Below are 27,431 nucleotides of genomic sequence, written 5' to 3' on the forward strand. Positions count from 1 at the left end.
GCAGACATGGTTACTTTTTGCTTATGTAAAAGCATAGAAATATGGTTTGGAGACTGAAAACTGATTAAGTACAAAAAGAAGCAGTACTTACACATCACATATAAATTAAATATTAAGCAAAAAAGCTTTAGTCACAATTCTAAAGTAGAATGTGTGGAAATTTGTGGTAAGGTCTTATGGGACCAAACTGCTGAAGTCATCGGTGGAAAGCAAGCCACTGCGGACTGCTTGCATATGTCAAGCTACAGGTAGCATCCGACTGAGGTGCCTGCATTAACAACTGTGGGCAGGTGAACATTGCACAGACAGTGTCACCTAGTAGCTGCAAGTACAACCTGGCTACTTAACATTCAAATAAAGACAGACGAATACTATGATGAACATTATTCAGTACATGATGAAAAAGGCAATATTTTGTTTAACAGCAGCAGATAAAGTAACATTTTGTCTACATCAGAGCTTAGAAGTACAGTTCAAAGTATGAAAACATCATTACAGAAAATACAAAAAGGGCTGAATGACACAGCCTGTAGAAAACGACATAACATGAAATACAGCCATTAAACCATTTAATAAATGAAAAATTATGAGCTTACTCAGATGGAAAAAAAACATTTTGGTAACTGCAAGACGAAACCCGAAATTAAATGTCAAGTAATGGCTTTATACCGTTGAAGATATTTTTATTTTTGTTTTTTTCCATCTAAGTCAGCTCATAATTTATCATTTATTAAATGGTTTATTGGCTGTATTTCATGTTATATCGTTTTCTACAGGCTGTGTCATTCATATCTTTTTGTATTTTCTATAATGATGTTTTCATATTTGAACTGTACTTCTAAGCTCTGATGTAGTTAAAATGTTACTTTATCTGCCGCTGTTAAACAAAATATTGCCTTTTACATCATGTACTGAATAATGTTCATCAAATATTCATCTGTCTTTATTTGAATGTTAAGTAGCCAGGTTGTACTTGCAGCTACTAGATGGCACTGTCGGTGCAATGTTCACCTGCCCACAGTTGTTAACGCGGGCACCTCAGTCTGATGCTACCCATAGCTAGACATATGCAAGCAGTCTGCAGTGGCTTGCTTTCCATGCATTCTTTAGGGACCGATGACTTCAGCAGTTTGGTCCCATAAGACTTTACCACAAATTTCCAAATTTCTACGCATTCTACTTTAGAATTGTGACTAAAGCTTTTTCGCTTAATATTTCATTTATATGTGATGTGTAAGTACTGCTTCTTTTTGTACTGTTAATCAGTTTTCAGTCTCCAAACCGTATTTCTATGCTTTTACATAAGCAAAAAGTTACCATGTCTGCTGTTGTCAAACAAAAGTTTGCCTGTGAGTTCATGTACTATATACTGTTCATTTTAACATTGAGCTGTCTATATTTTAGATGTTAAGTAACCTACTTATATCTACAGCTACTACATGGCACTCTTGGTGTAATGTTCACCTGCCTGCACTGGCTAACGCGGATCTGCCCACACTTGCTAACGCGGACGCCTCAGTCTGTTGCCACCTGTGGCTTTAAAGGTATGAGCAACCCACAGTGGCTCGCCTTTCATGTATTCTTTTTTAAAAAAAATTGTGACTAAAGCCTTTCTGGCTTGATATTTATTTTATATGTGACATGTAAGTACTGTTTCTTTCTTGTACTGTTAGTCAATACTTACACTTTTATATAAAAAAAATTTTCCCGTAAATTTGTACTTATATTATAGGCTACTTTAAATATTTAATTTTTGATGAAGGCACTCACTCATAGAAGTGTTGAAACCTGGTCAAGAAGACTAAAAATTGTGACCAAGGGCTCATATATTTCAACTTTAGTTTATAAACAGTCACTGAACCAAGCAGCTATGTTTAAAACTCTGAAAAAAAAAAAAAAAAAATAAAATAAAAATTAAATAAAATGCTTGTTTGTCCTCTGTATGACTAGAGTTGGAGTATGCTTCAGGGATACAAGATCATTTCCACAGAGAAACCTGTTAAAGCAAATGTAGTGTAATAAAATATAATGGGAGACTACAGAAGGACGAGCAGTCACAGAAATGTTTAGGAAACTGAAATAGGGAATGCCTTCTCCAAAGAAGGAAAATAGCTAAATATACATGGGGTATTTACCAAGCATATGTGGGTAAGGATGCATGTGAAGATCTAGGGCATAGGGTGGTCAATGATGTGATATACCAAATGTCCTGGGATGAATGGTCATTACTCATGGACATGACAGGAACGATCATTCAAAACAAAAAAGTCTGGTTAACATGGGCTCTAAAATACATACCTTAATACCTATGAGCACTTGCTCCTCTTTGATACTATGAGAAACAGCTCTTCTACTGAGTAAGTGCTCATTGTTCTCTAGGTATGCACTTTAGAGCCCATGATTACTTGACTTTCTTTTGTTTTGTTTTGGTCCATACTACCTCCTCCTCAAATTTGGAAAGCAAAGAGTATGCAGTAGAAGAGATTTGTTTCACAGTATCAAAGATGATGAAGTGCTCATTCCTAAGGTATGCATTGCAGATCCCTTGTTTACTACACTTTACTGTTTCGAATGATTGTTCCTGGTATATCCCTAAATACAGGCCATTCTTCCTGGGATGCCCAGTATAAGGTACGGAAAGACCATCATTGTGATGTGAACTTTAAATGCTGGAAATCTTTACCAGATTTAAAGAATCCTTTCACAAATTGCAAAATTCCCAAAAATGTGCAAATTAAGATATTACTGATTTTAGTAATATGAAAAAATATTAATACATTGTAAATTACTGCAAAATAATACCAGGGAAACAGTCTATAGTCACCAACCAGAGTTTACCTTCTTACCTCCTAAAATAAAAACATAAAAAATAACATACCATTCGAGTTGCACTTGGGTCGGAGTCCCTAATACGAAGCCCATTATGAGTCCAAATATAAGCGACATCAAGTATTTCCTCTGCAACTGCCTGGCATCGCAGTTCCATGTCACGCTCCACGGCAGTGTGTGCTACGGGAACCATTTTTTGAATAAAGTGTGGACCACCTAAGAGAGTTGAAATATGCATTAGTACATTATTATTAAACTGGCGAATGAAAATCTGAACCTCTTAGAAAATAGATGAAGCTGTTCTGACATTATGAGGTACAGCAAATATTCTTACTTTCATCATATTTTATCATCTTTCCGATTTCAACTTAATAGTTTTCAAATGCTGAGTATGAGAGACAGCAAGAAGCCCACAAATCAGTATCTATTCAAATTTAGTACGTAATATAAAATGACCAGTAGGCTTGTCAAATACAAGTGTAAGGATTTGGAATGTGCTGGCAAAATGTCAGAAACACCACTAAGTGTCTGTATGGCAAAACATCTCGAGAGATGAGTGCCAAAAGGCAACATGTCAAGTGGCCACAAAAGCCCGAACAATTTTGTAGTAATGTTTATAGAACAATAGAATCAGCTGTAACTATATTTGATTCTGTTTGTTTGTTTCTGTTGAGAAGCAGTAGCATTTTACTGTAGATGAACAAAGTGCTCACTTGATTTGTGGTGTTTCTTATCATTATCTTTCTTTTCCAATCCATTTTGATAATTACAAAATCTCAAGAACATTGATTTATAATCCGTAACATAAAAGCACTGATTAGCATATTGCAGAGACCTTTCATGGGTATTTAAAGCCATATGACCCTTACTCGACAACATTACAGAACGAACTTAGAGTAGGACCTAAAATAATTCTATTCGTACTTCATAGGAATATGTTGAGACCTGTTTTCTTTTGAGGTCGCTACAATGTGTACATTACACTGTGGTAGTCAGCAGCATGACTAAACAAATGATAACTTAAACTACAGTCAGCCTACACCAGGGATTTGTGCTTCTGCAAAAGCAGAATTGAAATGTGGTCGTAGGCATTGCAGATTCCCTCCACTGTTGTGAGAGTCATACTCCAACCCTGTGATGAACCAGGATTAGTCTCTTTCATTTTTAAATAAGAAATTAAAATTATGGGCAATGTGCAACCCAAAGCAACGCGCAGCGCACGAAGAATTTGGTAATGGCTAGTGCACAATTGTTTGCTGAGGCTGGCACCACCATAAATGAGAAGTTCAGGTAAATAGCAGGCTGAGCCATGAAACAGAGTGGTTTGGTAAATGATAGTAGAGGAGAAGTGAGGGTGAGGGTACGGAAATTGAGTGTGAGGGTAGTAGAAGGGAGGGAAAGTACTAGTGGTAGACCTGTGGGATTGTGGGAAAGAAGAATATGCTGGAGACAAAGTTCCCACCTGTGTAGATCAGAAGTGCCAGTGCTGGGAGAGAGGGATTCCAAACGTCTCAGGTACTGAATCATTATGGTTGTGTTGCGCAGAATATATTCAGTAGTTAGGGGTTGAGTTTGGGGTTGACCACAGTTTGGCTTACGAAAATAAGTTACAGTTTCTCAACCTCTTTACATGAAATGATATTGGTCATTTCCCTCTTACACAACAAATACTACTGCACCTCAATTATACATAATTTCTTGAATGTGCAGTGAAATTCAAAATGAATATAACAATTACAAACAGCTATAACTATTTAATACATAGTGATACGCCAATAAGACTTACAGATAATGTAAAGAGAAATGAAAAGCAGTTGGCCCACACTGGAAGTCACGGAGGAACAAAACGTTTGCTGCGTGCCTCACTTCCACATACGTAGTAAGGTTTATAAGCTCAACATTCAAATGAAGGGTACAGAAAAGTCTTTGTATGTAACTGAACATCAGCATGACTCACCAAAAATTAATGTGTTCTGTGTGATGTCAGCACCAAAACTGTATGGTCCAGTTTTCTTCACTGAGCAAAGCATTTCAACAAACATTTACTTTGACATACTTAAGTAATGGGTGACACCACTGCTTGACAGATTCCATTCATTACATCTTTCAGCAAGATGGAGCACCCTAGCATCAGGAAAGGGGGGGGGGCACTAGTGGGGAGGCCAGCACCTGCCACCTAGATGGCCAGATCTGACACATTGATTTTTTAATGGGGTAATGTGAAAGACCTCAAGTATGTGCATCCTTTGCTGAAAACAATTCCAGAAATGAAAATATGCATTTCTAATGTGCTCACGTCAGTGACTCCACATATCATTCAGAATATGTGGCGTAAATTGGATTACTACTTATATGTTGTCCGAATAAACATGGGAGTTATATTGAACACCTACAATGTACATAAAAAACTGAACATTCTTTCACATTCTCGAAAATTCTTACAGGTGTATCACTATGAATTAATTAGTAGTTACAGCCATTTGTAAACACTGTATTCATTTTGATTTACCTTGTGGCTACACACATCCAACTAACCCTGCAAACAATATTTAGCTAAATTCTTCCACTTCATTACAGTGACTGTATTTGATTTTGCAACAGTTGTTGACAATGGATAGATCAACTGTTCTTAAAGAACCACCTGGATGTTAAAATAACTTTCTAATAACAGTTTATTGCAGGCGATAGGACAGTACAGCCCAGAAACAGATATATTTCTTCTTCAGCACGATGAATGTTAGAGCATCAGCTCAGTGTACTGCATCAAACTTCAGCTCCAAAATGAACCCATGATGAATTGGATATCATTGTGGAATTCGAGTACTGTGTATATTGCATATAAGTTTAAATTATTCTTCATTATCAGGATGATATACAATAATGCAAAGTATTGACAAATTTACCAAAGTTTGTGGAAATACCTGGATAATCACTTTCAGAAACTGACCCTATAAAGTTTTTCTTTCATGATAAATTTGTTGTAATGCTGACTGTTTAATGTCTCTGTACTATTCACATCTCATATATTTGTATTCCATATCCTCTACCTGGCATGAAACAGTGTTTTCCTGAAGTAGACAGAATCCTTAAGTCTTTACTCAATATTCTTCCATACTGCTTCCTACAATATAATGTAACAGCACACTTTTTCCAGAATCTGCCCACTTTCTAGTATCTGAAGTTCAGATGTAATGGAGATATGCAGAGCTGTGAGTTACTTGTGTACTCTCTATCAATAGCCACTCCACTTCTCTATCAATAGCCACTCCACTAATACTTCACTTCATAGAAAAGCAGGTCAAATTTTGAAAGAATTAATGAATTACACATGATCAATGTGTGCAGGGAATGAATTTCCCCAGGAATTGGTGGAATGCATAACTGGGTACCATAAAAACACTGACACATGTCAGTTGCAACAAACAGACTCAACCACTTTGAGGATGTTTATATTAAGATCTGGACCACAGACCAAAACACAATTGTAGTAAGGTACAAGTAAGTGTAATAATGTAAGTAAACCTACACTGGGCAGACAAATGTAATAAGATGAATCAACTACGTAGACTTTCAGGCGGTTTCATTTCATTTTTTGCAACAATTCCTCCCCATCAGCTTGCCTCTCCCAACCTTTGATTGTGAGTGACCCTATTAACTCTCCCCTTTCTGCTCTCCTTCCTTTGGCTGTTCATATGAAAACAAAAACTAGCATTGAATGTTTTGCATTGATAACAGCCCAATTGATATTAATTTACTTTGTAAATACGTAAACATGACCTTCAGATGTATTGCTTAAACTTTCTTTTAAATTTGAAAAACTGACCAATGTTTTAGGAAATCAAAATTTAGCACTACAGTACAATACTTACGAAGAACAATTAGCCTTCCTGTGCTTTCAGCCACGCCATACTCATTCTCGGCAATACAAGTATACAGGCCTTCATCATTACGAGATACGGAACGTATCAGAAGATCACCATTCCTCAGAATTTCACGGAGGCCTCCAGATCCTAAAAAGTATTGAAGAATTGATATTTCAAAATAGATTAAGGCCATAATATATATAACCTTTACTTGCTTACTCGCTTTAAGTTAGGTTAAGTAACAATTGTAAATACAGTTACTTTGATGTAAAGTTGTCATACTGAACAACACAATGTTCTTCAGCTCAAGTTGTAGCCAGCTTCAAGTACAATATCAAGAAATTGATATCTTAGGCATGCTCATTATGAGCATGGCCACAAAGCTGGAAAAAACAGTCATTAATGAAAGTTGTATTAGTTTCACTTAGGAGTCTTACCAATCTGAGAGCCGTCTTTCTTCCATACAAAACTTGGCCTTGGAGCTGCTTCTGGATTGCAGTTAATAGTGATGTTTCCCCCTTCTGCTGCATACGTTTCTGGCTCAAGTGGCCGTTTTTTAAATGATGGTTTCAGAGCTGACAGTTTAAAAACAAAAGTATCAGTTGTGACTATGATCAATTATGTATGAATTCAAAATTGTATAGTGCCTGCCTTAAGCTAGCTTTTATTTACATGTTCACTAAATTAGAAAATGTATGTCACTCGAGCTTACACAAGATACGCAGTTGAGCTGTAGAGTACTTGGCTTTAAGCTGATTCCTGGCTTTGCATTGGTACATAGCTTGATCACGATCTGGATCGAGATTCTTAATTGTCAAGACATTGTCAACAATTCTGTACCGGTCACGATCTTCTCCTGGTAGTTTCTCAACGTCCAGAGGTTCACCATTCCTTAACCAGCTGTATGTGACATCTGGTATTCCAAATGCTTCACAAGTCCAAGTCAAGTCTGAATTTTTATCCATGTGTCTGTCAACCAATGGTATTGTAAAGTTTGGCTCAGCTGAAAAATAATTTTTATATTAATACTGCACATATAGCTAAAAGCCACGTAGAGCTTGAGAGTCCTAAACTTAAATGACAGATGTTGTTGACAAAACATTAAACACTAATCATCTCCTCCTCCTCCTCCTCCTCCTCAAGTGATAGTTCTCTAATGTTCAACACAAGTGTGAAAAATCACAAATAGAGGTACCTCGGCATTCCTTTACTGCTTGTTATGACAGATCGAGTAATCATAATGACACGTTACAGTTCCTATTAAATGTCAAGATTTATCTGAGATTACAATACACACAACTGAAGTTCACAAATGAACTTACAATTCTCTTTGTGAGCCATCTGCTTGACAATATAAAGTGTTAGTTCTAAATAAAGCCATTAATAATATTGGTTATTTAAAATGAAACAAGTAGTATAATTTCTTTTATATACGTGCACTGCTGCTGAAACGCACAGAGAAAAACTATCATTTGCTTTGTGCTTCTAATGTAGGTATTTGTGGAATAGCTGTAAAAGTTATGCATTCTAAAAGATTGTAATTGCTTAAACTCACAGGCAGAAAGACAAGTTTTAACATTTATGTTTTTTTTATGCATCTCCCAAAACTATGAGTGAACTATAGACAGCAAATGAAATGGGAGGCAGTAGTACATAACGTAGTTAGAAATAAGTGAGGCCTACATTAGAATTTTCACTGTGAAAGTAGGCTGTCTAGGCAATGTGTGACAAGAAATATAATTTTTGGAGAACATACATACCTGAAAATAAAACTGCACCAAATTGTTTAACATGTTCAATATGCCATTAAAATGAGACTTAACTTTATGATACTTCCTGTGAATGATATTATATAGCACCGTAAGCTGCTGTTAAGTTAGTTTTTTAATGTGTGACCAGTTTCAGTCAAAGACAGGTAAGTGCAGTTTGGGTTAACAGCAAGAGTTACATACATATGTCTAAAAACATCACAATACCAAAAATATAATACACTTCCTGACAAAAAAGTGAAGCATCCGGAAGGAGAGGAGAAAACGAAATGAAACTATGTTATTTTAGAGATTATATAACTGCGTCAAATTTACAAAGAACGCAGCAGTACGAGTCCATCAGTACAGTGTAGCTCCTTCTTTCACCTGTATGCATACATTGTTTGTTGATGAGTATGTACACATTGTTTGTTGATGAAGCTTTAGTATATTGGAAAATATCATCATTGAGCAACTGCACAAGAACACCGGATAACTTAGACAGAATTTCTATTTCACGTATTGAATAGGAGCTTGCTGTAAATGTACAAAAAAATGTTTACTTCATGCAGATGAGTAGGAAAAACAGGACAGAAGTAGGGAATGCGAATGGTCGACTTTGGTTTATTGTGAGAATTTTAGGAAAATGTGAATGAGACCATTTATAGAACACTAGTGCACCCCACTCTTGAGAAACTTCCCCCCCCCCCCCCCCCTTTCTCTCCAAGGTCAGGTTAATGGAAGACACTAAATCAATTCAGAGACAGGTTGCTCGATTTGTTACTGGAAGGTTCCATCAACACATGAATATTATGAAGATGCACTGTGAACTCATATAGAAATTCCTGGAGGAAAGATGATGATCTTCTCTTGAAACACTATTGAAAGAACTTAGAGCACTGGTATTTGAAGGTGATTCCAGAACATTTCTACTCCCACTGATGTACATTTTGCATCATGACTATGAAAATAACAGAAATTAAGGCTCATGTGGAGGCACACAGATAGTCATTTTTTCCACTCCCTCTTTTTGTGACTGGAACAGAAAAGTAAACGACTAGTAGTGGTACAAGGTATCCTCTGCCATACACCATATGGTGATTCGCACAGTACATATGTAGATTCAGTTGCGAAGGGCGTCCTAAGGACACTGTATCCTCTCCTGATGTAACCCAGAGTCCGCAGCTCGTGGTCTCGCGGTCACATTCTCACTTCCCGAACACGGGGTCCCGGGTTCGATTCCTGGCTGGGTCAGGGATTTTCACCTGTCTCGAGATGACTGGGTCTTCGTGTTGTCCTAATCATTTCATCATCATTCATGAACATGGCGAGATTGGACTGAGCAAAGGTTGTGAATTTGTACAGGCGCTGATAACCGGGCAGTTGAGCACCCTACAAATCTATCATCATCATCATCCTCATGTAACCCAGCCCACAACAATTGTAACTGATCCTTGATATTCTGGGCGCTCACAATGGGATGAAGAGAACATCCGAGCTGGTCCCACACTACCCTTCGTAATGACTAGCGGAAGAATGGGACCTCTCCTCAGGTCACAACCATACTTGCTGGTGATGGCTGTCTGAGGTAGTGCCAAACCACAATTCATTATTCAACACAATGCCACACCATTCATTGACAGTTCACACTACCTCGTCGCAGCACCACACCAAAACCAAAGGTCTTTGTGTTGTGGTGTTAACAGCAGTTTATGCATTGGACAGTAAGTAATTCCTAAGTCCAATTGCTGCTAGTAGCCGACGAATGGAGTCCAATACTTGTTCCCAGATGACATGTGCAGATGTGAAAGGGTTACAATCTGCTTTGTGCATAGTACAGCAATCCTCCCTTGTGGTGGTCGACAGGAAACTTGGCACTGAGTATGCCTGCACTCACGTTCCCATACTGCCAACATTGGGCCATTGTCACATACAAATGCCCCAAAAACATGGATCCTGCATGATCTGACCTCCTGGCCAAATGAAGACCCACAAGGAAGCCCCTTTCAAACTCTTGTCAGGTGTTGATAATGTTGCCTCACAGGAGTAAGCGGCATCCCTTCGTTGTTCAATACCTGACATTTCTCAAGATCATTACATACCTTACCAGGCCTGGTAACAGCACTAACCATGGTCAAGACTAATGCACTCTGGTTGCCATTCTACTTGTCACAGAGTATTGCAACTCTAATCATTTCCTCGCCCACTGATGTAGTCTGCACGTATAAAGTTACAATGTCATTCCACCATGTCTTCTGGGTGCTTCATGTTTACTTCAGGCAGTGTATTTACAAATGATGTTTAGCCATGGAGATGTACGTACATTTATAAACATTATATTTTTCACACTGTGTCCTTTATTGAGTTATGTATGTAACACTTGCTGTTAACACAAACTGTGCTGGATTATAGTCTCTGAACAAAACTGGTGACAAATCAAAAAATAATTTAAACAGCAGCTTATGGAGTTATATACTGTTATTTCTACAGTTTATCAAAGCCGTAGAATACAATAAAAAAAAAAAAATTTGACAATTATATCAGCTGAAATATCCCATCAACTTAGTGAAATATGAGACTGCAATGCAACCACACATTTTTTCCATTACCTTCTCTTGAAACTTGAAAGATCATGCAAATGTTCATTTGTACATCCTTCAAACAGGTCCAGTGTGACATAACCAACACCACACCTCAATTCAGGTAATGTAATCATTATAGTACTTATTAGCTAACTTGAATTTGTGAGGTTTTTCCAGTGTGATTGACAAAAGATATAGTTTAGAGTGCTCTGTCAAGTTGACAGGTCCATTTTTTGGCACAATAATGAAACATACACTGTGGGTGACGGTCTCAGATATGTTTGCTGCCTGGTTCTGATAGCGAGTGCACTTGAGACTGTACTTCACATCACCTGACATATGCAACTAGGATAGTAATTCAAATACGGTACAGAAAATGGGAACTGTCAATACAGTTCAAAATCTCCTAAACTATAACATTGTTTCTTTATTACACACCTATTCACTTCAAGGAAGCTGAGTGAAATAGTCAGATGGAGTTCTGAATCAGCTCCCTCCAGAGCAAGTCTGGTACTATGCCAAGAAGTCATTTACAGGATCTTCTGCAGTTTATGCACTGATCATCAAACGTTAACCTTGACATTATAATGTAATGTTCATTATTTGTCTAATAAACCATAAATTTATCAAGCCAGCAACAGAACATGTATTACATATGGCATACCTTGTATTGTAAGTATGACACCGTTGTCAATTGATGCTCGGTCATTGTGAACATGACACACATATTCTCCTTGATCTTCAACTTGGACACGAGGTATTGTCAGCACTCTATTGTAGTTGGACAGCACAACCCCACGAGGTAAGTGTGCACCCCGCCTTGTCCAGTTGTATGAAGGAACTGGACTACAATACATAAGAAGAACAAGAGCAATGTATTACTGGAGAAAAACCTACCAACAAATTAAAAAGTATACTTTTAATTTATGCCTTACTTTTAAGCTCTACCACAAAGATAATAATACATACCCATAGAAAATGAGTGTACAATGTGCCTGTGATTGTGGTTAACCAACAGACCAATGAGTAGTAAATGTATTTTGTATAAAGGTTAGTAAAATACTTTCATTAAATATTAACTTGTGGCACAACACCACTCAAATGAACAATACAACACAGATATCTGAATTGTTGCTTATCAATAAAACAACCCTGTCCTGGGGGCACAACATGTATGAAGAACAACGTTTTCAAAATAAAAAAATTAAAAAATTAAAAAAAAAGACCTGTACACAGTATCTGGCTCTTCATATCACATTATAACCAAAATAATTCCTGTAGTTTTATATATCACGATCCCACTGTTATATCATACATTATCAGCCAACACACAAATCCCCCCACCACCACCACCACCACCTCCTCCTCCTCCTCCTCCTCCTCCACAACCCATTCACACATGTACACATACTTCACAATAAAGGAACTTGCTAGGAGACGACACAGAAAAAACATCACGATAGATGGCATGCCATATGATCAACCATTAAACATCACTGTTCACTATTCTCAGCTCACACGTAAATTATACAACTACTAGCAGGCCAAAAAATAAGGAATGCTCAAACTGGGAGAGCTGTTGCTGGAAAAGAGAATACTGTTCTGGAAGTTTATAACATCTGAAAAAAATTTAGTTAGCCTCTAATTCTAGTTGTTCCAATGCCAATGATGAGCGTGTTACTTTTCTTGAGCATCCATTCAACAGGTCTCTGATACAACTCATTTCCTTTTTCTTTTATTATTATTATTTTATTAGCCTGGAGTGTGGCTCATAAAAAGACAAGTGGGAAAAATTTGGTTACAAGCATGCAAATGGTAACTCATTTAGCCACCAAGATATAAGTGATTTAGTGAAACAGCAAAACCTAAATTAGCACCGTGGGATGCAGATGTGAATAGTTCCCTTCCTGAAAAACAGCCTGGTATATTAACAATCGATCACTAAATTAACAAATTGGTCCTGTTCTGACATGGGCTGATAACCATTGTGGTTTCCTCAAAGGAACTGTCCTCTCATTGAACGGAAAGAAGGAAGGAAGATTAGAGTGTAATGTCCCATTGACAGCATGGTGATTAGAGGTGAAGCACAATCTCGGATTCCGAAATTGGCAACGCCCTTTTCAAGGGAAAAATTTGCCTGGAGTTGTTTTGGGAAATCATGGAAAATATAAATCTGGATGGCCAGATGGGGATGATCTAAATTAAAATGGCCAGATTGAGATATGAACATGTTTCTTCATCAGTACAATTCCTGTGGGCCATCTCTCTCGCTTTTTCTTCTACACAAATGAGAGTCATCAATAAACTACATACTCCTGTAGTATAACATACAGGTAACAATTATACTGTTGCACATAAAAGAAAATTTAATTCAGAAAATTGTTACAACCAATAAGAGACAGGAGGGTCTGTATTTCTCTAATTTTTATAGCACACTATGTTTTTATACAACAGCTACACTCTAGCACCCTTCTGAATGACAGGTTAAGGAAGTGATTGCCTGTTTGTCCATAAAATAATCTCCAGAAACTGTAAATCACACTACCTGGTTTGTGGTAAGACGAGGTGGAGGACACACTACTAGGGTGTAGAAAGAGTCAAGGCATGCAGTAACAGATGCAAGATGTAGTTAGAAACTAACTGAGAAGTCTGCATTAACTATCAGTAAACTGATAGATTTGTGTGTATAACATGAGGGGAAAAAATCAATAGATAGAATGTAATTTCAAAGAAAAAGGTGCTACTTCCTAGCCGTAATGAGTATATACCGTTAAAATGCTACAGCTTAATTCATATTTACAATTCCTCGCATGTTGCAATAATATGACTGTAGGTTGTGGGCATTTGATAGTGCAATTACCATTAATAAAACATTCCAAGATGGTTAAATAACCACAATGTAAAAACTGATAACAGAAGATTGTTAAAGGCTCATTCACTTAAGATATGAATTCACAAACTGAACAAACCACGAGAATTTCACTGGGTTATCATTTACAAAGTAAATGGAAGAGTAGCCAACCTTACAGTGTACTAACAACACTAGATAGGAAGTCACAGCACAGAACTTAAAAAATAAAAAAATAATAAAAAATAAAAAAATAAAAAAAAAATAAAAAAATAGCATTTTGGATGCAATAACACAGAATATAAATACATTCATATTCTGAGATAAACAAGTGGGTATGGAAAAGTCACCATCCACTGACAGGTACTTTCATTAAGGAAGAAATCCATGTGCCAGACACATGTTAAAATCATTTTGTATCACCTCAGGGGGAGGGGGGAGGACTAATTTACACATGTTGTCCCACACTAAGACCAGTGTGGAACAAGAGTGGCACAGTTTCAGAAAAAAGAACAAGTTCTGGGTTTCCTGCAGATACAGTTCTACTGCAGTGCAGTTATTAAGTGCATCACAGTGAGGGAGTGAAAGGACACAGAAGCTGGAAATGCCTTCCAAAGCTGAAGTACATTGGACAGTATGATTCTTGTGGGCAAAAACACCTAAACTGCACACAGATTCACGGTGAAATCCTTGCAGTACATGGACCAACTGGAAAGTCATATCCAGCCATAGTGAAATGGTACAAACAATTGCCCTCACAGCCCAAAATGCTGTGGGTTCTCTGGTGTTGATCTATTCTTTAAACTTCGAAATGCTGCCTGCCTGTCTCTGAATTGTCATTCCAATTTGAAACTGAATGTCATCTAAAGTAACCTGAAGACTTTGGGGTTAACGCACAGTGTACTGGCAGATGATATTTGTCATCTGCTCCACACAGTTCCGGACAGTCTATATGGTTGGTTGCACTGCATTCAGTTAGGCCTGCTGAGAAGCCCCTGTGTGGGTAGAGGGGAGGAAAGGGGGGAGGGGAAAAGATAATGACAGATAGTGCTGAAATGAGCCACGTGCCCAGTATTGAGGAGCTGGATGTCCTCGGATTGAATAAGATTATCAGCTAAATGTATTACAGGGGACATATCTTGCTGTGGTTAATGGATGGGCCCAAGTGCTACTTGAATTATTTTTTTTGTGCAGTATTGGTTCAGAGGAGACTTTCTGTACACAGACTGTGCCAGAAGGAATGGTCAATACTCAGGGACATGGCAAGAACCATCATCTGATGCAAAAAAAAGTTTAATAAACATGGCTCTATGATGCATACCTTATGGGCTATGAGCACTTACCATCTCCTATACTGTGAAACAATCCTCTTCTACTACAAGCTCTTTCCTTTCCATATATTGAGAGATGGAAGTATGGTTCAAAACAAGGAAAAAAGTCTGGTAAAAACAGGCTCTAAAATGCATACCATAAGAGCTATAAGCACTTGTTCATCTTCGTTACTGTGAAACACACCTTTTGTGCCAAACAAGTGTCCATAGCTCTTTAAGTTACAGAGCCAATGTTTACTAGATTTTTTGCTTCCAATGATCATTCCTGTCATATATTTGAATATTGACCATTTCTCCTGAGACACCCTGTATAATTATGTCCACCTCCTTCTAGCTGTGCAGCCAAACGACTTAGAGCTACTACAGCGCTACTGCACTACAGTGGTGTCTGTTCATTAAAGTTGGCAGTAGCCACAGAAGAAAACATTAGTAGGTCCAAATCAGCACACTCCTGAAACGGTTGAATTACGGAGTCAAAACTTCAAGAACACATACACAAACACAACTTTACAATTCAGTTACCACCACTATCAAGAAACTGGTTTGTGTAAAATAAACAACAGCTCAAAGCTCTCACAGTACATAGCACCTGTTCATGCAACCAGCTTTACACCTCATTCTCCCGACCTGTGATGACGTCACAGAAGAAAATTCACATTCCACAATGCAATCATTAATCATAAATACCTCAGGGCATCAGTCTGCAACTATGTGCAAGGTGATAAATTTCGTATCAAGCAAAAGATGAATTATTCCTATCATGTAATTCATTAATATAACTTCAGACACAATGGCAAATTTTATACAAGCTGTGTGTCATAAAATACTCTCAAACTGGGTGGTACTCTAGCCACAAATGAAAGGCATCATTCTCCATATACAGGCATCTTCCAATCACAACCTCAATTACCAAAATTTATTTTTAAGTTGAAGGTAAAGTTCCACATTCTGGCCCTAGGCAGACCAATCAAACCCAATCGACCAATGTGTCATCCTCTGTGCATTGACCACGTCCCCCTCCATACTGCATTCAATGACACTGTTGGCAGAGGATGACACATTGGTCGATTGGGTTTGATTGGTCTGCCTAGGGCCAGAATGTGGAACTTTACAGTGTCATTGAATGCAATATGGAGGGGGACGTGGTCAATGCACTACTCTCTGGGTCATTGTCCGGTTTCTTGACCTCGGAACCATTACCAATTGGCTAAGTAGCTTCTTAGAATGCCTCACAGGACTGAGTACACCCTGTAACAGTCCTCCCAACATGGAAAAATTCCTGGCAGTACCAGGAATCGAACCCAGGTCCTCCACATGGCAGTCAGCCGCACTGACTACTCAGCTACGAAGGCAGGTAAAATGTATCCGTAAATTACTGCAAATGTAATGTGGCAAATTGCTGGTATCATCATATCGTGATGAACATGACTCTTGCTCTTCATACCAATAATAATTTTAATGTTAAGACAAATGAAATGAAACAAAACTCTCTCTCTCTCTCTCTCTCTCTCTCTCTCTGCCTAAAACAGTGCAAGATGATAATAGAAATAAGCATATGAATTAGTAAAAATCAGTTACTTACTATCCAAAGGCAACGCACTCTAAACGTACATCTTGTCCCGCAACAGGTGCCTCCGGGAAAGCCTTTGGGAAGTTGTTAGGAAATTTCAACTGCTGATAGTTTGCTGAAACATGGAATGTAATTTATGAACGAATAAACAATTTTTATAATGTTTGCAGTGTACAAAGTACCATTATCGTATGATAGCATATAAGTTATGTATATCAAAAATAGTTATGAAGAAAATAAGTTTGCCGAAATAGAATTCTCTTAATCTCTGCATAGTACACAGTGCATTTATTTTATGCGACAAATTAAATTTGTGTGCTGCACTCACGACTCAAACTTGGGGAACAACTGTCTAATATGATCCACCATAGACAGACTTCAAACTTCAACCTCTCACATCATTCTCTCCTTTCCTCCCAGTTTTAGCCAGTCACATACAGTCAACAAAGCATGTACAAGGCAGAGATAAAAATAATTCTTTCTCAGCGACAACTTTGAGCCTGTAGATAAAATATACTTGCTGCTATGTCCTTGAAGCCTTTAGTGTTGGGCAGATGCTTAGAAAAACAGTTGATCAAGCAAGCACTGGATATACATGTATCTAGAAGAACAGTTTGTGATGAGAGGTACTCTCCACATAATACAGTCTCTGTAAAGATAGGGCTAAAAAAACAGCAACTACCACACAAGTACAAATAAAAGCATAGGAGCCTATATACACAGGTTCTAAATGAAGCATGTTTCGTTGTTAAAAAGGCAATGCCAGACATTTTGAATAGTTAACACAGAAAGTCCGTTGGGTGAGATCAGGGTTATAGACTAGTTATCTGATCTCACTAACTCTTAGCACATTTACTCGAATCTAAGCTGCACTTTTTTCCAGTCTTTGTAATCCGAAAAGCCGCCTGCAGCTTAGAACCGAGTGAAAAGTAAGTGGAAGTTCTTTAAAATGTTGGTAGGTGCCGCCACAACTAACTTCTGCCGTTGAATATATGTAGCGCTACACAGGCATGCTTTACAGGCACAAAGATAAATACTGGTGCCAAAACCTCTGTGTTAGTAAATAAATTAAAAAAAAAAAGGTGGAAGACGAGCTTTTTTTCTACGCCCCGAGTTTCGACCACTGCATTTTCATACATTATCCAACGAAGTAACTACAAATTCCGTATTGTTCATCTTCGAATGTAGCAGCCTTTCAATGTACTACATAAATCCGACTGGCAAGACTGTTTGGGATGTTTGTCAATATGGTTAAATCTACGTTCTGAATTTTTTCCTACCTGTGACAAGAGATGGTTGCTAATAGGAACTTTTATGAATTGTGAATCACATGCAGTATTCTCTTCACCATAAGAATAATACGAATATAAACATTTTGCCATGTATTCTTTCGTGTTTGCTGCCATCTCATTTAAATCCTGTCTGCCTAATAAACTATGAAACTAGAGTGAGACAACAGCAAACGCGGAAGAATATACATATTGTGTCATGTTCATATATGTATTATTCTTATGCCGAATAGTGATACAATCAGAAATGAAGCACGGCAACTGACTAGATTTTTAAATCTAAGATGACTAATTTCTGTGCAGAATGTAATGTACTAAAGAGGCGTCTGCAAAGATTTTCAAACGGAGAAAAATTTTCGCTAAACTCTCTTTCAGAACATCATCTATCATACGCAGTATATTATTTGGTTCTTGTTGATCATTATCAAAGAAATCAGCAGTGTAAGTAACAACAAATAGCAGTCTCTTGCCATTGTTTCGCTAACAAGATGATTCCTCTCTCTCTCTCTCTCTCTCTCTCTCTCTCTCTCTCTCTCTCTCCTCTCTCTCTCTCTCTCTCTTTCTTTATTGTAAGCGGCAGTAGCACACACAAAAGCAAGCCATGCTGCGAGCGGCGACAGGTCGTAAACACTCATTATGAGAATTCGACAAACAATGCATGACACAGTACAATAATGCATTTTCAGCTTAGAATGACGTAACCACTTATAACAAAGAGAATCGCACTTGATCAGATCAAAGAAAAATAAGCAATCAATTCAAACCAGACGAAGCACGTGAAAAAGGAAGGGTACCCGTATAAATACGGACGGAGCGCCTCACGCATAGCAATGGCTACCTGGTAAAGTTTAACTGCTAAGCCTATCACTCGAGCCAAACTACTGTAGCTGTATCGTCACTCATTCAACCTAAATTGTGTCTCATATTACAATGGAACAACTTTGTTTCGATTTGGAGGTGCAGCCTAAAACTTTTCTCTCCCCTTGAAATTCGAGTCTCAAATTTCAGGTGCGGCTTAGATTTGGGAAATTTTTTTCCCCTTGACTTTGAGTCTCATTTTTTAGGTGTGGCTTAGATTCGAGTGCGGCTTAGACTCAAGTAAATATGGTACTTCATCGAAACATTTTTTAAGGACTTTGCTCCATGAATAAATGCATTGCAAAGTTGAGAGTAAAACATTGCATTTGGAAATTTCTGTCTTGTTTTGGGCAACTGAGAATTGATTGACACTGCCAAAAAAAAAAAAAAAGCACTGAGCTTGTGAAAGTATAATTATGATTTAACTTTTTGTCAATAAAAATGTTGTTAAGAACGGTCCTGCCATCTGCCTTAAGTGTTTTAGAGAGATGGTGGAACACCTAAATCTTGATTTCTGTGCCAGGATTAGAACTGCTGTCCTCCCAAATATAAGTCAAGTGTCATACCACTGCATCACCTCTCACTCGGTGTTACTACAAAATCAAACAAGTACAACAAGGTTAGCCCTCCAATAACAAAACTGCTGTCTCAATGTATTATCTGTCAAATTTAACAGTGAGAACACTTCAGTAAGTGACAATCACCAAGCAATGGTCCAGACCATAGGCCAAATTACCTAATTAAAAACAAACAAGCATTAAACACAATACAACAAATAGCACGAGAAAACTGCTATGATACTTATGTGACAGACGAACAGAAAGCGAATGAACAGGCCACGTATATACAAAACCTAGTAGGACAACACAGAACAACCCATTTGCCGACCACCTAATAGCCCAAAACCATCACCAAGTAACACAAAAACAGATTTTAAAATACTAAAATCCGATCACATTCTATATCATAAGCTAAACATGCACGTCCGCACGCATGCACACACAAACACAGAGAGAGAGAGAGAGAGAGAGAGAGAGAGAGAGGGTGGGGGTGGGAAGTAAACAAAATCCAAATTTGGTGCCATACTACCTTGAAACATCAACTGGGACTGGACACACTGCGATTTGGTTCTGTAGAAAGTGTTATTTAGAAAGTAGTTAGAAAAATTGTGTGTAGTATTTGTGTGAGCTGCTCAACTAACTTATGAGAATGCAGATGAAAAAGGACTTTCAATAGCAAAATGTAGGTAATTACAAATACAGAAGCGAAACATTTCTGAGCAACGAAATTATGCTCAGGTGTAAAGCGCTGTGTTAACTTGCCAACCAAATTCACAACAACATTTAGTTGCAGATGAAAAACTACCAGCATACGATAATTTATTTATTTATTTAATAGTATGGCTATGGGCCCCCTGTAGGGCAGACCGTTCGCCGGGTGCAGGCCTTTAATTTGACGCCACTTCGGCGACCTGCAGTCGATGAGGATGATAGGATGATGATGATGATGATGATGATGATAGCACAACACCCAGTCCCTGGGCGGAGAAAATTCCCTGACCGAGCCGGGAATCAAACCCAGGCCCAGAGGAGTGACAATCCGTCACGCTGACCATTCAGCTACCAGGGGTGGACATACGATAATGAAAAGATGGTTCTATATGACCCAATAAATGCAAAAAACCTATGTTAATGACAACAACAAACAAAAACTGTTTTAGGCCTAATTTTTGTTGAATAATTATCACTTGAAACATGTTCACATTTTACAGATTTGAATGAAATGTACTTACTGACAATGGCACAAAAAAGATGCTGAAACACGTTTGGGTTTATACGACTTCTTCCCAATGCAATCATCTTTATTACACACAAGGATCAAAACGTACAATGCACAGACAAGATGACAATTAACAACAACTAAACTGTGCGAAATTAATATGCATAATGCATGCAAATGCCATAGGCAAAATATTATTAAGTGCAGCTATACTGCATTTAAAATTAGTTGCAACTTTTGAAGTTTGTCCCACCAGAGCAGACATGACGCTATTGCCCAGGTAACGCCAATGGCGAGCTGGCTTTCCATACCGCCAGCAGTTCAGTTGGTAAAGCACCCGTTCCCACAATGTGGTTAAACAGCACCACATGGTATCACACATTATATGCACCTATGTTCATTAGCTCCCATTGTAAAGTGATATTTTCTGGCGTTGAAGTGTTCTACATTCGTCAGGTATTGTGAACGATAGTTTCGTGATGGCACTGGATTAATAACAGTACAGCACGTCTGAACACGAGATTCGCAATAAAAATGGTCATCCAAGAACACTTTCACCAGCTGTGAAGATAATGTTCTGCCACAAAATATTCTTCCAGATTCGACCGTAGTAATGGACAATGCACCATACCAGTCGGTTGTTATGGCTAAAGCTCCAACAATGCAGCAGAGGAAAGTGGCTATTTTTCTCTGGATACAAAGAAATGTTTGGTTAGATAAAGTTAAACCTAGCTTGTGTAAGGTGAAGTTAATGGAACTTGCAGTACAAGCCAAAAATACACTACCGGGTCAACGACCTGGATAATGTTTAATCCGGCTTCCTCCGTATCGTGCTCTTTTAAATCTGACTGAGAATATATGGGTTTAGGTGAAAAGTAATGTGGCAAAAAACATGACATACATGCTCAGTGAGGCTGAAATGGTGACAAAAGAAGTCATTGCAAATGTTACATCACAGGAGCTGGTCTCAAGTTGTCAGTCATACCAAGTTGATAGTTGAGGAGACATGGATTCATAAGGGACTGTGTCGAGTTTTGAGTGATATGTTACTTTTCTTGTTGCAATGTTAACATCTGCTTCATTTGCTTAAACAAAGCAGTTTACAAATATTCATCTCACAAACATTCTAATGCAGTTGACACTGTGCCAGATTCATAAATTAGTGCATTATTAAACTAGCAACTGAGGGCGAAACAGGCCAATATTTAAGAAAGAGCCCATTCTCAGTATAAAAATAAATGTGCAACTTATTTATTTATATTGTTGCAAAAACCACAGCAACTCCCATTTCATCGGCTATTGATGGTCCTTAAAGTTACATTATTTCATTTAAAAACATCTATAGTTGCTTGAATGTCGCAGTAGGTATAAAAGTTTCACATATTAATCAAATGGCAAAATAGTCTCCTCTTTGTGCGCTATCATTTGCCAAAATCTTGTTTTGATGTTTCAGACAATTTATGAGATACGAGGGATTTATTAATATTTCATTCTTGCCTTTTCAGTGGCATGTGCGTTTGTGACAGAGCCCTTATACATACAATCCATTTTTCTCAACACTGGAGACGGATAGCAATATCCTTCTCAGTTTAAAGAATAATTCTGTATGTTACCTAAATCTCATACAGAGCAACATATGACCCAACGTACACCGACACTAATTCATAGTGACCCATATTTTTCACTGCAAACATTCTTCTTACAGTAATTCACCTTAATATCAAAATATCACAATAACTATGACCATTAATGAAATGATAGGCAATTCATAATGAAGCCGACAAATGAAGCTATAAGATGTGCAAGACTCAGAGATTGCAGATCAGCCGACTTGCACAGCTTGCTGTTCAAGCAGTCAAGCGAGCTTGACAAGTTACGTGCAGAGATAGCCTGGTGTTATTGTCACCCACCGACATGCTCAGCACACACTGGCAACTACAGTTCCCTCCACTCATCCATGCTGAACTGTCAAAAGTCGCAACAAATTTTAAATGCACTATAATCTTTCTGGAAAATTTGGTTGCATACAAATACGACTATTTGCTTCATACTTACAGTTTGGATTAACACGGAGTGGAAAGAAAGGTCCAGTCCTTCCCTTATCTGACACTTTGCTTTGTACACTGCAGCTGTAATTACCACGATCAATATTTTCGAGGGCTGAAAAATATAGTGCTCCATCGTATGAAACAAATACTCTTTTATCTTCTTCAACAAAATTCGGGAAGTAATCTCGAGCCCAGTAATAATTAACACCTGCAAAATGTAAAATTCCGAAGTAGAACAACGTAAGATTTTCACTTACATTACTTAACCACAGTAATATCATACATTTAAGGGAGGTAGGACGTCAAATGGGCCGACTTCGAGAAGGAGAGGCACCACAGGACATTTTAATTTGAACTGTCTATACTTTTACAAATAAATTCATAAAACTTTGTTAGCACAACCAGGAAGGATTCAGGTTTCACACTCATAGCAGTGGAAGTTCAAAAACATGAAAAAATAATATTTTTTTAAAGTGAAATTTCATGATTTTTTTTTTCACTTACTGTTGGCTGCATTTGTTGCTATAGGTACACTTTTCTTCATAAGTAAGAGAAATTCCTCGATGAATTTTGCGCAGCTTACAAACCATACTTACAGGTGTATGAAACTCTAGGATTTATTTAATCTATGAAAAAATTAATGGGCTGTTACATTTTAAACTTTATGTTTAGAGAAAACTCGAATTTTATAGTTAATTATCTAAATTTTTACCACAGTTTTAAACAGATTTGGGAAATTCTAGAGTTTCATACACCTGCAAGTATGGTTTGTATGCTGTGCAAATTTCATCGAAGAATCTCTCTTACTTATGAAGAAAAGTGTACCTACAGCAACAAATGCAGCCAATACTAAGTGAAAAAATGATGAAATTTCACATGTAAAAAAATTTGTTTTGTTATATTATGTTTTTGAACTTCCACTCCTATTAGTGTGAATCCTGAATCCTTCCTGGTCATGCTGACAAAGTTTTGTGAATTTATTTGTAAAAGTATAGACAGTGCAAATTAAAATGTCCTCTGGTGCCTCTCCTGCTCCAAGGCTGCCTGTTTCACGTCCTACCCCCCTTAAGAATAATGTCTCCTGGTACATACATATTACAGTTCCACAAATGAATTACAACTACTTTTCCTCCATAAATACAATTCGAATACATGCAAAATGTCAACAGTTAATAGACTTTCCCAATACACAACTTCGTTGGTCTCTTATTTGGAATAAACCACACACATTAAAAACGAATCTGTAGCTTGCACAATAAATAAGTCAGAAAAATAAATATATTATGAAAAAGATAGACTGCTCATCACTAAAGATGCGATGGCTGTGGGTGGCTAGCATGTATGGAAGGGGCTTCTTGGTATGGAATGGGTGGCAGCTGTGGAAGTGAAGGTATTGCTGGTGATTGGTAAGTTTGATGCTGATGGAGGTAGTGATGTAACCATCTTTGAGATAGAGGTCAACATCAAGAAATGTGGATCATTGTGTTGAGAAGGACCAGGTGAAGCAAATGGCGGAGAAGGTGATGAGGTTCTGGAGGAATGTGGATAGCATGACCTCGCCCTCAATCCAGGTCACAACTGTGTCGTCAGTGAATCCAAACCATGTGAGGGGTTTGGGATTCTGGGTTGTTAGGAATGATTCCTCTAAATTGTCTATGAACAGGTTGGCATAGGATTGTGCCATGCAGGTGCCCATTGCCATATCCTGGATTCTTTGTAGATGATGCCTCCAAAGGAGCAGTAATTGTGGGTGAGGATATTATTGGTCATGGTGACCAGGAAGGAGGTTGTAGGTCTGGAATCTTTCGGGCACTGGGAAAGGTAGTGTTCAATAATGGGATATTAGTGTAAAGGGAGGTGCCATCATTAGAGACGAGCAGGGCACTGAGTGGTAAAGGGACAGGAACAGCGGGAGAGTTGGTGGAGGAAACAGTTGGTATCTTACGGTAGGTTGTGGGTAACGTGTTGGTCTGTGAGAGCAGAGTTTCTCTCAGTAGAGCCACAGTAACCAGCTACAATGGGGTGTCCTGGGTCGTTTGGTTTAGAGACTTTAGGAAGCATGTAGAAGGTAGGAGTGCAGGGAGTGGAAAGGGTGGGGGATTCAAGATCCTGCTGGATTTCTGGAATGGGGTCATTGTGGCAGAGTTTGTATGTGGACAAATCTGCCAGCTGGCAGAGTCGTTTTGCCAGGTAATTCTTGCAGTTCAAAACAACAGTAGTGCAACCTTTGTCAGCAGGTAAGATTATAAGTTCAGTATCAGTTTTTAGGTGGTGGATTGTGGTTCTTTCTGTGGATGTAAGGTTAACTTGTGTGTTGAGGGAATTTGGGGAATGGTGGTGAAGCACAGTTCGAGGTTAAGAAATTCTGGAAAGTTAACAGCAGATGATCTGGGGGCAGTTAGGGAGATCATGGTTGGATGGAAGAGTGAACTGAGTCACGCATGGTTCAACATTGGTCTTTGGTTGAGTCTGGCGGGTAGTGTTGGTGGTGAAAACATGTTTCCACTGTAGGGACCAGGAGAAGGAGAGACGGTCTTCAACAACTTCAGCATGATTGAACTTGGGAGTGGGGCAAAATGTAACACCTTTGGAAAGGAATGGTACTTCTGTGGGGCTAAGACTTCTGAAGGAAGGGTTCATGACTGTGTTTTGGGTCCGTTTAGGTTGTGGTTTCTGTATGGTGGTGGGAGGGAGTTTTTGAGGGTGGGGTAAATGTAGTAGATTTGCAAGGCAGGGTTTGTCAGTCAAGAGGGGCTGTGGAGGAGGTTTAGAGGCTGGAGTACAGGAGGTGGCTAGAGGTAGTCCAAGGTAGGAGTAGGAAGTGAACAGATTGGAGAGGTTTTTTTGAGGTGGCATTGTGCATACTGCTCTAGTTCCCAGAAGGCAAGAGTTTTAATGTGTCAGATGGGATCCACAGATTTGGGATTGCACAGCATAAGAATTTTACAGAAGGAGACGAGATATTACAAAGAGGTGTGGGTCTGATTTACACAGTTTCGCAGGACTATGTTGGCGAGGATTAAGGACTGGAAGAATCTGAACAGTGGCCCCAATCTATATCATTCATACCGATCGGTGCAGTAGGTTAGTCTCAGTATTGACGTCATTTTCAGTCCTTTATCCAAATTTCCTATTCAGTAAGCTTCTGAGACCTGTTACCAAACGGTCCTCCTGCCGATTTTTTGACAACTGTGCAAAAAGGTTTTGGTTTTCAGTACAGCCCTGTCGTTAAGTTAGCTGTGATATATTTACACCTATAATTTGTTATTTTAAACATATTGAGTGGTTTTAGTTTTCGATTTAGTGATTGTGTTACTAAAGAATAAAGAATCACCACAGGACGAGTCTGGTTGGAAAGTGAGTTCATAATAGACTATTTTCCTTTGTTAGAAATATGGTTAGGTTACGTTGTTACTGTGAATGATTTTTTTTTTTTTAAGTTTTTGGTCAATAATCTCTCAAAATAACTGTTATTTTTATGCAATTAAGAGCTTAAAGATCATTAAATATCAAGACAGTTGCTCTGCTTATGTACATTACATGAGTGTTGGCTGAAATTACCAGTGACTTTGCATACTCTTTTCCACAAATGGTTTACTTATTAATTATCAATACACGTTTAAAACTGTTAAATAACCATGCAAAGAAATTTTGTGAAGTCTGATAGAGGAAACCTTTCAAAATTTCATGCATTTATAGGTTACTCCGGCATCATTTGGCAACAAAGTCAGCCTGCTTCTCTCTCGCATGGAATTACATACAATAAAGTGCCGACAGCATGCGAGTTGTAGTAGCGAAGTTGGTAAGGTAACAAAATGCCATGGCAAAGGGCATGGGTTCGTATACTGCTGGATGCGAACATTTTTTTTTCCTCTTTGTGTTTGCAACACATTTTGAGATTTCGTTAACTGTCAAAGTTAAGCATTTTTCTGAAATATTCATTGTAATTTACACGTAAGAGCACGCTTTCTCAGTAACGAGTATCTTCGATTTCGTGACTTCCATATGTTTAAGAAATGAAAGATGAAACTACTGTGCATGAAATAACTGACAGTGACATTTATACGACTTCCTGTCACAAATAATTCACCATTTTTTTTTGGAATACATAGCGATTTCTGAGAGTGTGGTCAGACAGGAAACTAAGAGCACAACGTAAATTACTGCGAATGAAACTAGCAGCAATCACCTTCATACTCTAGCTTGTCACAAGTATTTATCTGCGATCGAATCCTTAACAACAGTTGACAGAGATGAAAGGTTCCCATGACAATATTTTCAGACTATACCACCATATATGAAACATTTCGATTCATCGGATGCATGTTATAAACTACAACGAACTTCTGTAACTGCACTCGCCACATGCTATCGAAAAGGCGATTTTTTAAATTTTGTTTTTATGAACCAAATTGTTGATGAATCGCATAGGGAAGGAGGCTACTTCATCATTTTGATCTCTAGGAGCGAGCTACAACCCCATTCTATGCATCTCCTTATTCTTTGACACTCCCTTAAACAATTTTTTGAGTTTGTGGAGATGTGTTCCATCTATGCAACTAATTGAAGACAGTTTATTCCCATACGCATTTCGCTTCTTTTGTTTGTGAAGCATCATCACGAATAAAGGAAGCAAAACGCATATGGCAGTAAACAAACTGCCTCCTATTAGTTGCATAGATGGGA

At 38.1% G+C, this 27,431-nt stretch overlaps 1 protein-coding gene across 1 annotated transcript in view; it reads right to left on the reverse strand.

Moving 5' to 3' along the window:
• LOC124554946 (contactin) overlaps positions 1-27,431 on the reverse strand; it is a 160,443-nt gene that overhangs the window by 91,803 nt on the left and 41,209 nt on the right. The window contains exons 7-13 of the mRNA XM_047128645.1: positions 22,753-22,953; positions 16,784-16,886; positions 11,687-11,868; positions 7,405-7,695; positions 7,130-7,267; positions 6,699-6,839; positions 2,879-3,045 (exon numbers count right to left, since the gene is read on the reverse strand). Coding sequence (XP_046984601.1) covers positions 2,879-3,045; positions 6,699-6,839; positions 7,130-7,267; positions 7,405-7,695; positions 11,687-11,868; positions 16,784-16,886; positions 22,753-22,953 — 1,223 coding nt within the window. The remainder of the gene's footprint in view (positions 1-2,878; positions 3,046-6,698; positions 6,840-7,129; positions 7,268-7,404; positions 7,696-11,686; positions 11,869-16,783; positions 16,887-22,752; positions 22,954-27,431) is intronic.

Source organism: Schistocerca americana, chromosome X, assembly GCF_021461395.2.
Source record: "Schistocerca americana isolate TAMUIC-IGC-003095 chromosome X, iqSchAmer2.1, whole genome shotgun sequence".
NCBI classification, from domain to species: Eukaryota; Metazoa; Arthropoda; class Insecta; order Orthoptera; family Acrididae; genus Schistocerca; species Schistocerca americana.